General features: G+C 39.8%; 1 protein-coding gene across 1 annotated transcript in view; it reads left to right on the forward strand.

The window, feature by feature from the left end:
- The window catches only part of bckdhb (branched chain keto acid dehydrogenase E1 subunit beta), a 53960-nt gene extending 41407 nt beyond the window's left edge, over positions 1-12553 (forward strand). The window contains exons 10-11 of the mRNA XM_053327904.1: positions 9466-9617; positions 12052-12553. Of these exons, the coding sequence (XP_053183879.1) occupies positions 9466-9606 (141 nt within the window). The 3' untranslated portion in view covers positions 9607-9617; positions 12052-12553. The remainder of the gene's footprint in view (positions 1-9465; positions 9618-12051) is intronic.
- Positions 12554-15633: the final 3080 nt, after the last annotated feature.

The raw sequence follows: 15633 nt of genomic DNA on the forward strand, positions 1-15633 counted from the left end.
TTCACATTGTATAGGAGTGACGTATGTTGTTGGTGTATTGCATTGATTGCATTGATTTGCAGTTGGATGCTCTTCTTGGAAAGAACACTTTAGAATAGTTGATCTAGCCGAGCTTTAAAAGGAAGCGGTTCTCTGTCACACTAGCCCTGTTTACACCAGGCACTAACATGCATCTTGGGTGATCCAATCACAAGAAAACAGCTGTAAGAATGTCTGACTACACCTGGCATTAGAATGTGTCTCCACATGCGTCCCTAGTGACAACTTGTGATCAGATCTCACTTTCCCGCTCTATATAAGTAGAAGTAAACACGTACATCATTTCTGCTCACAAAGACCACATTAATTTCTGTTTTTAACCAGCAGGAGGATCTGGGGTCCGTTTACCCTCCATCCAAAGCTGTGTTTAACTTGTTCTATAACAGAATAAACAAATATTCAGTGAATTGTGTACCTCTCATGACAATCAAATGCCTATTGATTTTCTCTAGTATAGGGTCTGGACAAATGTATATAACAGTTATAGAATTATGTAGCGATCCACCTGTAGCTGTGTCTCTTCATTGAAAGATGGCACAGCATGAGGCACAGCAGCGTAACTTAATTGATTATCTAAATCTCCCAACATACCGACAAGTCAGGATCTGATGTTTAATTAATGTTCTGTGTTCTTCTTCTCATCCAAAAGGTCAGCTGTTACACACACAGTCCAGGTTCATACAGTGAAATAGTTTGGAGTAAAGCAGCCGTCCTTCTGATTAATCCTGACCTCCATCATGTTGAGCAACACAGCAAAACTAAAAACTGTAATTATCAATTTGACAGGACAGAAACTATCCAGCGAGCAAGTTTAGCTTTTGAAATATTTTTGTATTTTAGCCAGATGAGCAAAAACAAGTTGTTTTCCGATTTTGGTCTTGATCTAGCTGTCTATTTGAAGACAAAAATGACTAGAAGGATTGGGGAGAAATGGGAAGTGGGTTTGGTTGGGGTTTTTTATTCTAATTCACACAAAAAAATGCAACAACAAAAAGTTGAACACAGCTTTGGACAGAGAGTACACATACCAAGAGGCAACAAAGTACTTCCTGTACCTAGTCAGCAACAAAATGAAGGACTTTCAGTTGAGTTGTATTATCTTCAGTGTGGTCCAGGACATTTACGCATTCATACATCTAAAAGAATGTGGCCACACTCAACCACTTCTGAATGAGGTCTGAGCAACTGGATCTCAGTGCATCTTGGGTGTCTTCACACATGTGCTCAGAGCTGTTCATTTGTGATCGTATTACCCAAGATACATGTTAATGCTAGAACCCTAACCCTAACCCTAACCCTAGATGACAGGACCACTGCTGAACTTTACATTATATTATAGTTACTTCTTCAAAGAGAGTGTGATGTGCTTGCTTTGGGCACACAGATGGACCTTCTCAGAAATATATAATAACTTGACACAGAGCTGCCATAATGTAGGGCTTACATATAATAAGGCTAGCTACTAGTTACTATAGTTACTAGCTAAAAACAATAGTGTAAAATAGTCAATAAGCCAAATTCTCTTAGACAATGCGTGTGTCATCAACATCATACACATTTCAGCCAATTACCAACTTATGAGGCTATAACATTTCTAAATAAAGAACCCTCTGATTCAGCTAGTAAACAACATCAAGCTTTGTCTTTTGCCAATTCAGCCCAGATGATCATGGTAGGCATTATCAGAGCCAACAGCCAAAAACCATTTGTGTCTTTTGTGTGTCTTGTTTGGCGGACATGTGAAGGCTTGAACTGATGGTTTAACCAGATTAAGAAGAAAATACAAATGTTTGATATTTACAGAGCATGTGGGAGAGCAGTAGAGAAGTGGCTTATTTCGAGTGGTTTAGGAGATTTTTTTTGGCTGTTTTTATTGATTTTCCTTCACCATGAAACTGGGTCACCATATTGAATCCAAGATGACTACAGCTGCTGCCCTCTGAAGAGGGGCAACCTGAACCCAACTTTTTAAAGTGTATTTTTCTAAATATTTCTTTCTACAAGGGGGTGATAGGGTGTTGCCTACAGAGATAAGATTTTGGGCTGAGCCTTGCTACGACTCAGAGTGAGGTCGAAACCTCAGTGACTCACCATAAAATAACTGGGATGTGGCGCTGGCTGCGGTTTAGAGCTCCACATTGCTGGACTAAAAGTCAGAATCTGAACCAGGACTGATGCCTGAATTTCTTATTTTAATTAGTTTCTTAAGGAAGCTATTTTATAAAATGAAAACATTCATTGGATTATCTTTTGTCTTGATGCTGAGAGAAGTGCAACAAACAATATGACTATAATTGTGTTCTTTCAAAGCATAAACAAAAGCATATTCTTAGGACCTTTATAAAAGCTTCAAATGATATGTCATAGTGCATTGTATAGTTTTAGATTACATGTCACCAGGTGCAGTTTACATATGTTTTGCATTAAATGGTTAACATGGTTAAAAACACAGTAATTAAACATGTACCGCTAAATGGTAAAGATTTTGAAAAAAAGCTCCCCTATAGTCAGATACAAACTGCACCTTTTAATGTACACTAGTGTGTAATATCAGTATTACCGGTATACTATTACTTTGTTTTCTTTTTTTTTCACTTTAAAATCTGTGCAATATGATACTGAGGTAAATTATCATCCTGACAACACCAATATTACTCTTGTACATAATGTTGCTATTTTGTGACTTATGTACTTATTATGTATTCTTTTTTTATTGATGCTCTGTCTACCTTTGCTATCCACTTGCTGATGTAACACTGTACATTTTCCCATCATATCTTATCTTATCTTAATCTTATCTTATATAGTTTGTGGCTAAAACACTGAAGCCCAGTCATTAGGTTGCTTTCACAATGCTGGAGCCACTGTCTGTTAGTATACATGCCAAAATGACCCCTTTCATGATATTGTCATAACAGACTCGGATAAGATTGCTTCCTCTTCCTTACTGTCATCACAGGAGTTTCCTTCATTACCCTCCATCATTTTTCTCCTGCCTCCAGAGCTTTTCTCGTACAGTGTCACTCTTCTTTAACTCACAAACACGCTATGATTTGTGTTTGTTTCAGATGCTCCAATGTGGTCTTCTCATTCATCGATGCAGTTTTGATTTTGCGAGCTGTATGAATGAATTTGAAAAGGAGTATGAGTCACTATGCCGATGTTGATATGACTGATTGTGCGGTCCCACTTGGCCTAGATAATGGGATGGAATATAAAAGCTACCAAAAATACAGCTTTGAGCAGAAACATTGAGTCACAGGTCATCAGCAAATACCATAACTGTTATAATAAATAAAAGGCAGTTGGGTTTCAGGATGCAGGAGGACTTACACAGAGCAACAGCAGTGTGGAGCGGTAACACACCTCCCTGTTTATTCGTTTATTGTGGTTTTTACCCCTCCCAGGCTCAAGATAAAGGGACACTGGTTGTCAGTAAACCTTGTATAGTCTAGGCACTGTTGTCTGGGAGCTGTAGACTATTATTTTTGGAGAGTGGCTTCAACTACTACCTATCCACCTAAGGCTCCTGCGCCCTCACAGAAAGCTCCTTCTATGTGTTTGGTTTTCCCATTTGTATTAAGAACAGAGGGGAGTTTGGCAAGACCTGGCAAGTTACCATCATCAGGCTTTGGCTGCAGCTCTCGTGATTTAATTATGTGTCATTGGCTGGCTCTTCTACGAATGTTTGGCTGATGACTGGATGGGACAAAGTGGGGCAGAATGAGATGTGGCCATTGGCGATGCTTTTATGGACCTCGGGGATGCAAAGAGAGAAGTGGTGAATCACCCCTCTTTCTTCGACTCTGTAAGCCATCACAGAATTGATGGTTTGCAGAGTAGAGATTCTTTGCCTGATTGGTTTGGGTTTGGAGGAAAAAGTAATTTTTTTTCATTGGTCATTAAAGAAAACAATGAAGTGCTGCGTAAGTGTTACCGTTAACAGACTGTGTATTACAAGAACTCTCAACTACTTGGCAAGATAAGTGCAGATCACATGCCTCATATACCCCACAGTATTAAAAGTCTCAAGTAGTCTTAACTACAGCTTGTCCTCCACTCAACCATACATCATACTGCATTGAATCACATAGCTACGTCACTCAGGGGCTCTCACAGTTATCTATGAGGCCCTTGAATTTCCTGGTTTTAGTTTCATTATTTCTGTGTAATTCAAACCAACAGAATCCAGCGTCCAGCCCTGAACATCCCACCGAGTTGTGGTACTGTTCTGGGACACGGTTCAAAGACTGCAGACTCTATTCAGGCTCAGTTGGTGTTAGCTGAGGATGAAAGTTTGCACGTTTTCTGCCATGAAGTCCTTCTGAATCCCAATCTAACTACTGGTTGCTTGTCTGGCTTGTCTGACTGAGAAACAGCATGGGCCCTAGGCGGCAGGCATGGTGCCCTACTGTAAAAGTAATGGCAGCCGCTCCACGTCTTTCTCCATCAGGGGAAACACTAAACTGCCTTCAAAGGATAGCGTTTATACAAGAAGGCCCCTTTATAGACTGCAGAATTGGGTAGAAGTACCACTAGGCTGGACAAGAAAGTTATATAACGGTGATATATCGCTCCTGATGCTCAATCCTGTCAGGCCCTGTCAGTTGCCTTTACAGCCTAAAGCTGATTGACTCATTAGACATTTGGTCCCTTCATATAGCTGCAGGGGTTATAGAGTCGTTTCAACTTCTAAACTAACTCAACTTCTGAACTAAAATCAATGCACACCATAAATTGAGATGAACAGATAAAAAATGTTGAGACAACTTTGGTATTTTTGGAGCATTACCCCCGAGCAGAAAATACATTAAAACCTAGCTAATTACGTTTTAAGGTCTGTATTTCCTGCAGCAGACTTAGAAAAGAACAAGGTTTTATTGAAATAGGCTACTTGTTGGAGATGGTTCTTTTTATTTTTATTTTTCCCAGTTTCAAGTTCATAAGATCATGTCTTCTGTGAAATAGTTAAAACCTAAAAACATCATAGCAAGTATAAGTGATTTATGTAAGTATAGCATGCTAATGTTTAGCCTGTTAGTATGCAAATGCTTTGATGTTGGAGTGTGATTAAGAGATTAATGTTAAGTCTTATAAAGGTAAGGGATATGTTAGCTTGCCACTCCCACAGTCTATACAGTAGGTTAAATAATACAGTCTGTTTCTTTTGACAAAATAAGGTTTGGTAACATGATATGGTTTTACAAACCAGTATCTGTGTCCCCAGCCAGTTCTCAGTTGAAATCAAGCATCAGCAAATGATATTGTTCCTTCTCTGTCTGACTGCAACCCCCAATCTGTGGGTGTTTGAGACAAACTGATTGTTTTGAGACAGGACTTCATCCCTGCAACTCCAAGCCCCTGCTGTGAAGTATTTTTAAATCCTGCGCCACTGCAGGACGCAAGCTTTTTGGTAATGCCATGTTGACATATTTTTATTCCGACATTTAAGTATATTACATATAATGATGCACTTCCCAAAAGATAAACACCGATTTGAATGAAATCTGAGTTGTGTGGCCATTCTTCGTCCAGCTGTGGTGGCAGGCAGGCATACTACTGTACTTTGCTCCCACTTCCAGTAAATGTATTTAGAGGAGATTGCAGATGTGATCCAGACCAAAGAGAGAACTCCCTGGTACTGTCTGCCTGGTCGTCTGTAGTAGGGCAGAGAATAGCTCTTGAGGTTGTAATCTCGATGGATATGGATAATCACACTGCTACCTCCATCAATACACTGAGAAAAAAAGAAAGCAAGGTAGTTGGTTGCGTTTTATTATTTTCGGTCATTGGTAGGAAAAGCTATTTTTTGTTTTCTTTCACCACGGCTCATAAATACCTCGGAAAAAGGCTCATTCACTGCTTATTATGTTGTCAAGTTAATGCAGTAAAAAAATTAATTCAAGCTTGCACAGGAGCAAATTTATGAAAGTTCTCCAATTGTGTCAATGTCGACCTGACAAGACAAAATCCTCTTATGAGTGTAATGTTGTGTGGGCCTCCCATCTGCCTGTCAATTCTTAGAGTATGACAGCAACATCCAGATTTGCTCCAGGCCCACTCTATTCAAGTACACTCCTGTTCAACTTGACGTTTCCCAAGTTTGTATGTTTCCAGTGAATTACATCGAACTTTGCCTAGGAAAACAACCGGTTACTGGAAAAAGCCAGTGTGTGTCTGTTTCAGTTATGGCAGGCATTATAACTGTTTAAATGACCTAAAACAAGACTCAACTGGTACAGTGAGATCATGGATATAGAATTAGTCTTTTAATTAAGATAGATTTCTGAACATATCATGACCCCCTAATAAATCTATGACATAGTCCTGACGTAGCTAGGATGTAAGAGTTCAGGAAGAAACATAAAACATGCCTGCAGGCAGTACTGTAGCTTTCAATAAAAGCCTAACATTTTCACAGCTTTTCAGAATCCAGAACCACTGGCTATTTTACCCTTTTTTTCATATGCAGCTGAGTTTAAATGCACTTCATAGACCCTGCGGCAGTGGACATTTGTCAGCACATGAAAGCAGTGCGCTTAAGCAAACTTGAAGGAAATGCATAGAAAATACCAAGATTACAGTTTAGGTTTCACATCATCATTAGCATAGTGGCTGTTGTCAGGATCTGCCACAGCCTGTTGGAGAGAATCAGTCTCAGGTTGTTGGAGTCCACAAAAGAGGGAGGAGGGAGCAGCAATAAAGAGGAAAGGAGGGTTTGTTGAACTAGTTGTCTCCATTCATTCTACATTCATTAAACCTAATCACTGTTAATTAGCCGGGTGGAGCAGACTGCCAATCCTAGGGTGCGGGAGTCCAGCTGCCAGGGAGATAGCAGTGCCAGCACAGAGCCCTGCACAGCAGATCAGGTGTCTGGAGCTCCCTCTGGGTTTTGGTTTTCATTCATACTGCCACCATGCACCATACAATGCAAGACCACTACACCCTTGTGCTGGCCTCCCTTCACTGGCTCGCAGTGCATCAAATGATTGATTACACATCATCAGGGTGTTTGCAAACCTGTAGCTTGTGTGCTCTGGTTCAAATCAGTTGATGAGTTGGAAAATTGGTGCATTTTCCCCATCATCCCTTGGTTTCTTTTCACACATAGAAAAAAAAAGCTACCCAATATGCATCACTACAAGTCACGTGACGGCCTTCACTCCATTCATTGGTCAGATGTGGCTGGGACAGAAGCAAAGCCTAAACACACGATGAAGGTTCTGAAGAAGATCCTTACTGCCCAAATATCAAAAATGCAACACCGTTCGTTGTGCTAGTCTAGTTCAGACCTCAATTTATTCTCTAACTGCTAGCAACTGTTGTTTCACTGATCTGCACCTCAGTATGCAAAGCATACCCATTTACTCAAACTTTTAGTACATATCTAGTAGTTGGGTTGGATTGCAGTCAAATCATGTTCTCACTGCTAACAAACCTCTCAGGAGTTTGTTTGGGTCAAGGCCCAGACCATCTAAGGGGTCTTAGTACAGGTGTCCTGTACAGACTTGCCCAAATAAATCACACTAACCAAACTCCAATTCAACTGGACTAATAAACTCAGGTCTGAAAACGTCCTTAAATGGCTCGAGTCTTCTCTAAAACTTTGAGATCCGCATCACCAAAGCTGAAGTATAAAGATCTGAAGACACTTTGAAATTGTATTTTCGAAGCCTCACTTGGAAATGTTTTGTTCTTTGGTCAACTTACACTGATGATCAATTTTTAGTGCAAAAGATTGTTTGGTTTGTATTAAAATTGGTCATCAAATCAGCTTCATTAACAGTAGTGTGTCAACGCCCTTTAGAGTTGCCCCAGGTTTCCCACCATGCCACATGTCCTTCATGCTGTCTCAAACTAAGATTGATAGGTTTGATATTTTTACTGCACTACTGTTAAAGTAATTACCTCTTGCATCCAAACTTTATGGTTGTACTTTCTTTTACTATTTGGCAGTCCTTTGAATGTATGAATACATCCTAAGCCATCCAGACTGAAACCCTCTCACTGTACCATGTCAACTCCACAGGCCCACAGAGCAGCAAGCGTCTGCTGCAGTCTCTCCCTCTGTTTCTCTCTGTTGTATTTTAACAGGCTGTAAAAGTACCAAAGCACAAAAGGCTCCTCATCAAGTCTGACATCGCTCTCGTCTCTGCCAGATGTTTTATAAGAAATGAAAAACATAGTGTGAAACATACAAGTCCTGCCCTGCCAAACGCCAAGCTGCTCCATGGCAGCCAATTGGTGGGTTTGTAATTGTGGGATTACATGGACGGCTGAGTTTGCGATGCTGTCAGTGTCACAAGAAACAGGTTAAAATCTGTTAGATGTCAAACAGGCCAAGTACAGGAAGGGTGCTGTGCAACTTCCTCGAAGTAAACTATTACACTGTTGTTTTGGTTGCTTCAGTTGTTTGCTGGTCAGTGTAATCTGACAGAGGGTACTTCAGGTCTGTTTCTGCAAGTCTGTGTGCATGCATCCAAGTGTGTTCATTCAACTCCTCAGGGGGTTTGTCCCATTTGGAGTGTTTTGGCCAACTTCATTCGGCTTTGTCTCCATGGGAAGAGGTCAAAAGTCAGTGTAGAGACATGAATGATGGCTTGTTTTGCACTCTGACCAAATTGCCTGCTCAGAGGGGCCTGAATGAGCCTTTTTGGCTTGTATTGTACAAGTCAGATATGGTAATAAAAATAGTATTCAGTGGTTGTTTCATTGGTTCTGAAGGGAACATTACATACTTATTTCAGTTAATATTACATATTCCCTCTTGACAGTTTTGGAAAATGGGGATATGGAGAGAAAGGTAAACTAGATGACTATAGTTTTGTCAGTGAGAGTGTGTTTGGGACAAATCCCTCAAAGTGTGACCATGATAGTCTGCTTACAAAACTGTGAAACACCTCAGGTGATCAAAGCTGCAAGCCTTTCATTTCAGAGGCCCATAACTGGCGTGCAAACACGCAGCACAATCCTACAAATTTTGACAAATAATCAGTAATTAACACTAAATTTTCCACTCTTCTCTAGCTCACTGTACATTTCCATTTCTACCATTTTTTCCTTTCATATCCAGCTCACCATTCTCACACAGCCGCATTGCTAATTTATTACAATTATTATTTCTTTTTGACCTTGGTGATTTTTTTTTTTTTTTTTTAAATCTCAACTCCTACTTTAAATCTCATTTCTTTGTCAGCAAGCACAATAGTGCACATTAATGCCCCTGCCCCCAGTGACAGGTCAGCTGAAAATCCATGTGACATGCAGAGCCCATGTGAAGCCTCTGCTGTCTGTCAGAGTCATGGCAGTCTGAACATGTTAGCATGGCTTCAGGCTTAGTTTGAATAAAGAATGTTTGCACACTGACAGCATTCAAACCACACAGAGTATTTGTCTTCAACATTTTTCTCTTTTTTTTCATTCCAGGAGGAGTGCTTCCTTAACTTGGAGGCTCCCATCAGTAGGGTCTGTGGTTATGACACCCCCTTCCCTCACATCTTTGAACCCTTCTACATCCCAGACAAGTGGAAGTGCTTTGAAGCAATCAAGAAGATGATCAACTACTGAACTCCACTCAGGTAAGGAACACCTGACAGCTTCATTTGAAGTAAATTTATGAAGTGGCATTATGTCATTTTCATACACTTACTGAGCATTACTGCCAACACCTAACCTATAATCAGCATTTATTCCAGTAATGTAGCGTTTAAACACTGTCTAACCTGCCATCTATAACAAACAACCATCATTCTGCGTTTTTTTCCTAATGCCCTTTCACTCATCTGTTAAATATATCCAACCACTAGACATATATTTTATTTTTATCCAGACATCACTTACTAATCTGCATTCCAGCGACCCTTCCAGACATGGTATACTCTATTTGATTCACCGTTCACACCTGGCATTAGAGTGTACTATAAATCTTATATGAACCTCAGGTGTCGATATGCATTTTATGTCCCAAAGGTTTGACTGCTAAATAGTCAAAGTACAAATTTACACACGTGTACCTCAAGTAGAGGCAGAGGGCACTGTTGCTTCCTCAGTCAATTTACTGACATGCATTTTATCCACTCGCAATAAGTGATTATTTTTTTTATTGTGCAGCCAACAATAAGGGCTTCATGCAAGATGATGGAATCAAATACAATTATAAAACCAAGCAACTCAATTAAGACTAAACAAAATGCATTAACATTGTGCCTGCACTGCTGAGTGTGTTTATAACAACTATTACTATCACAGACTTAAATAAGTCCATCTCATCGACAAACCCTGCTAGTGTTATTTTTATAATGTGATTATTGAACGGGGCACTCAAGCGATTGACACATTGCTTAAGTTGGTGAATCAGTACAATCAAAGTTGGTGGATCAGTTCAACAGAGGTATGGACATCCTATCTTTTAGTCCCTAGTATGGGTCAAGCCTACACTTCCCATAATGCATCTTGATACACTCTTTCATTAGACCCTCTCCAATCTTGGAACCGTCTTGGCTATCTGTCAGATAATGATTTAGCCGCTGTGGGCAATGGACAATATAACAGATATCTGGGCCAAGACTTCCTGCTCTGTGCACTGGTCATTGTTTACAGTGTACTTAGCAACTTGAGACAGTCCAGACATAAATGCATATGAATGCAGATCATCTGATGATAGCCGATGGGTTCCAATATTGTATTTCAGCCAACGCATTCACCTTTTGCTCGCCACAGGGACTTTTCACCTGCATGCAACAAAAGCCGACTCAAACATCATTATAACTCTGACTACGAACAGAAACCAGAACACATCTGGTACCAAAATCTTATCCCATTGCCTCCAGAGTCGGCATTCATACGCAGATCTCTGTTTATAGACATTAGACCCCACCCTGACATGATAAATACAGATGTCTTTCGAACTCCACAACCCCAGTTTTTAACTCAAACCTTCTGAAAAAATTGGGGTTTTCAAACTCAAGCCAATAAAATCCTCATCATGATAGTACCCCCAATTACGAGAAAACTGATCTTGATGTGTAAAATCGACAGAATGCTCCTTTTATTAAAGCTTCACATATTCAAATAATATCCATCAAGCATATTTTTCCAGTATATTTCAGCGCAGCATACTTGGCTCAGCATAGCAAGCTTTTCTACCTAGAGGCAGACATTGGAGGATCATTGGGTTCTTCTCAACAAGGAAGAGTTTTAATGAAAGTCAGAGCAAATTTTATGTGTCATATTTAATTTCCACATGACTTACTCTTGTTTTTCAACTGCCAGTCATTTGAACAAACCACTGACCAGCTTTATGAATGGACTCCAATATGACACAATCCTGTTTTGTCCTAACATGCATATTGTCTTGAGTGGACGCTCCCCCTCACTCTATCAGAATGCATTAGCAGCTGTTGATAAAAAAGTGTGTTAGAGGCCAGCAGCTAAATTTTAACACTCATTCCTGCAAGGCCTTCAATGCGGTCTGGGTTGTGTTTACTCTACATATGTGGAAATGCTGCCTTTTAAAGCCTCCAAATGTGGTTTGAGCGTTTTGAACCCGAAGCATCTGTTTTGGGCACACTCACACCTGTATTTAGAGCCACTGACTTATAATCAGACCACCCAAGACTCATTTTAGAGCCAAGTGTTGACAGGGCCTCAACATCATGGATATGCCTCATCTAGTTGCGTAACCTCTTACTGTTGGTTACACTATTGTCTTTCATTAGTTGCAGAAGCGTTCAGTAATCCTGCAAGGTGGGATTCCGTCAATCTTCAAGCCTTATTCTAAATCTCTTTTAAATTGTCACTTTCATCTTGAGCCATAGCCATTAGTATGATGGCCTAGATTGATCAGTAGGAAGGAGCCATCAATAACATATGTAATTGAATCAACATGTCAACACATGTCACCTCTCATCCTCTCCATTCTCCATCGCATCTCCAGCCCTGCTTTTCCTCCTCATCTGCCATCCACTGTGGACCGCCAAGTTATTCACTTTTTCAACCTCTCTCCTCTCCCAGAGCCAACTTCTGGAAGCCCTGAACTCCGCGTTCTCCCTTTTCCTCTTCATTCATCCAATCGGTGGAGAGCAGCCAGGAAAAGACACTTTGTTGACCATCCAATCAGGAAGCAGTATCCAGATGGGCTCCATGTCCCTCTGTGTCCTCCAGCCAAAAGACTGTTACATTACCTCTGGATTAGGGAGCCTCATTCTGCTGCAAGGGGGGAAAATAACGACCGTGGTGAAGACGTAATCCATTCTATATGATGTAACTACTTTGGCATCAGCTGTCGACATAATGCACATCATTTAATTTCCTCACAGATAAAAGTTGGAGCATTTTTGGAAGTAGTATTGGTTGAATTTGTAACCGTTTGCCTTTCTGTGCTGTTACTTTTGATTGAATGTCTCCAACTCTGCTCTAATCCTTATTTAGTTTGACATGAACTGAACCTTATTGTACTAATATAATGGACCTGTGGTTTTTAAGGAAAATAAAATAATCAGAACTGGTGAAAACATATGTTTGGACGACTTCCCTTACTTTGAATTTGTTGAGATTTCATTGTCCCATTTCATCGCGTGCTCTAGGTGTCATTTTGGCAGCTGTTGAAGGTTTCCCTATGTCCAAGAAATTTAGAAGAAAGGATAATAGACCAGCAAAGTCTGTGAGTTTGATTAATCTTCTGATGACCTCTGGAAAATGTACAATGTCGGGATGTCTTTTACAACTTGACCAGCACATTTATTGCATTAAATTGTGATTCATCAGCCAGCTGCTCATCCTAATCAAGCCTTAGGGGGAAAAAAACAGAAGAAGATATTTCAGTTACATTAGCCAGTGTTTCCCCCATGAGTTTTTTTTTTTTTTCAGCAGCGGTGCTGTTGTGCACGTGCACTGTCCACGACACCAGGACCCATATTGGTGAACACCGGCAGTAAAAAAACTTACTTTGATTTCTTCCAGATAGGCTTATCCATGTCTAAAGGGTCAGGATTTACAGACGCTTTAGACAGCAGAAGGGTTGTGGAAGTCCAGATAAGTGTCTTTGTAATAAATAATAATAAATATCCAAGAGACCATTTTCATTTTGCCTTTTCACATTATTTTGGACTATTATCATTACAATATATATATATATATATATATATATAATGAAGAAAAAAATACATATTGTAGTGTTTCACAGTACAGAAAAAAAGAAAGAAATCTGCTCTCTGATGAAGTAAGCAGTAAATGCTGAAGTTATCCTAATTGAGAACAGGATAGGAATTGTTTTTTATTTTTAAAATAACTCAATTTTGTTTCTAAAGCAGCAATAGCACTGTTTGCAACAGCAAAGTCACTGTATAAAGTGAGTAATATCTCACTGGAAACAAACCTAACATATAAAATAAATATTCTTGACATAAAAATACTGAGTGGAGTTCAGAAAGAATGAAGTACACAGACATCAGTCATTATCAGTCATTCCTACTGTCCTCTATCCTCCTCCCTCTGCTGCTGATGTGATTTACTGCCTCCAGGTAGCGCTCGCGGAGGGAGGGGCTGCAGTCTAAGCCGGTAGCCAAGTTTGCAAGATTTTGTGTGCGTGTGTGTGGCAGAAGAGCTGAGCTCACCCTCGGTCAAACACAGAGCAGATGCCCCATACATGACACCAATTCACATTCTCTCAACACCAGCTCCAGTCAGATGCACGAAGCAGAGAAAGTGTGCGTGGTTTGCATGGTTGTGAATAAAGTATTATGAACACTGTGAAATTTCAGCAGTGGCGTTCATCATTTAGCAGCCGCACTGCTGTTGAAAGCATACAGGAAAAACACTGCAGTAGCACTTGTATTTAATGATAAATTGTGGAAAAGTCAGTATTTTACATCATGATCACTGTGCAAACCTTTGTCCTGCTGTAAAATTTAAAGACCTTTCCATTTTATCAGCGCTTCCATGAAAAAATTCTTTCCTTGTTAAACTTCTTGTTCATCTTTTACCATCATGGAATCAATCAGGACTATTGCTTGAACTCTGTGTCCTTATACTGCATGTGTTTCTGAGAAATCTTGAATCATAAGTAAACGATAACATAAATGACGATGAAAACTGCAGACAGGAGTTGGATATCTGCCAATGCCTCCATTACCAGATGCTGGAGAGAAACAATGGTGTCCTCAACTGCTTTTACAGGTAGTGTGTGCAGGGAACACAAATATGTTACGAAAAGTAAGAGGAAAAGTGCAAAGGGTGTTTGCCTCTAGATGCTTGACTGTTCATCACATTATGACAGTTAGGTTGAGTGACTGAGAGTATGCTATTGTTAAAGACGGGCTAGAAATGTAAAGGTTGACCTCAGGGTGGCATTACAAACCGGGTCACAAATTCAACTAATTCAAAGGAACTAAACAAATATGTTGACAAGCCTGTTAAATTGAACACGTCTCTGTATACGAGTCGAAATGCTGGTGCAAGTGTGATACCAAAATGCTGGAATCATTAAGTTTTATCCTCGTTGGGTCATTATCACTTAGAGCAAATGTGAAGCTAAACAAGCCATTAAAAACCAGTTGTAAATTAGTTGAATGGTATAGAAAGCCTGGGGAGCATAAACTGTAATGAAAGTCTTGTAATTTGCCTAATAACTTTTGAGGCATGTATAACCAAAAATGAAGGCCAGGGAGTGGCGATAAAGTGTAAGACATGCAGTCACCACAATACACTGGGTTTATCCATAAATAAATAAACCATTTAAAATCAAACAGTTATATATTTTTGTATGAATGTCACAGTTTGACCTGAAGGTGGTGTGAGAGAAAAACTACAATCAAGTAAAAGAGGCTAAAAGCTACGTACAACTGGAGTCATTTGATTCAGTGTTATGATCAAGTGTGTTATGTTGTATTATCACTGTATGAAATGATTCCAGATAACATGTTAGCAAACTGTTGACTGATTACAAATCTCTAATCATTGTCTTTTTTTTTGCTTGGTAGAGAAACATTTGGCTAGCTTCTAAATTCAAACTTCTTCATGTGGTGCTGGGCAGGTATTGTACAGTTGGTTAATTGGCACTTTTTTTTGCTGAGACCAGCTACAGTATTTCTTGTGGCTGGAAATGATGTCGAGGGCAGTGAGGGTGAAACAATGGAAACGTGGGCCAGGTTATGCTCGAAAAATGTCCGACTTTTTCGGAAATGGTGTTTATAGTTGTTACGAATGACCACACTTGAAGGCAGAGTGAAAATCCAAACATCATAGAGACAGGGAAGATGCAACATGTTGGAAATATGGGTATAACAATGCACATTTAACCATTTACATTACACAGCAATTGGCCCCAGAGGTGAGAATATTAGTAGGGTTTGAACTTCTCACTCAAGCCCCCCCCCCCCCCCCCCCCATTTTTTTCACAACTGTTTGTCATTTTTTGTGTGCATAACCAACTGCAACACTGAACATATTCCAGGAAAGAAAAAATATCCCCTTCAACAGATTGAAATTGACTAAATTATTAGTCTTAAAACAATTGTTATAAGCCATTAAATCCAATATCTAACACCTTATGGCAGATTGTTCAATGCTGACAAACCTTCAGGCCCTTCATGACAC

Source organism: Scomber japonicus, chromosome 10 (assembly GCF_027409825.1).
Source record: "Scomber japonicus isolate fScoJap1 chromosome 10, fScoJap1.pri, whole genome shotgun sequence".
NCBI lineage: Eukaryota > Metazoa > Chordata > Actinopteri > Scombriformes > Scombridae > Scomber > Scomber japonicus.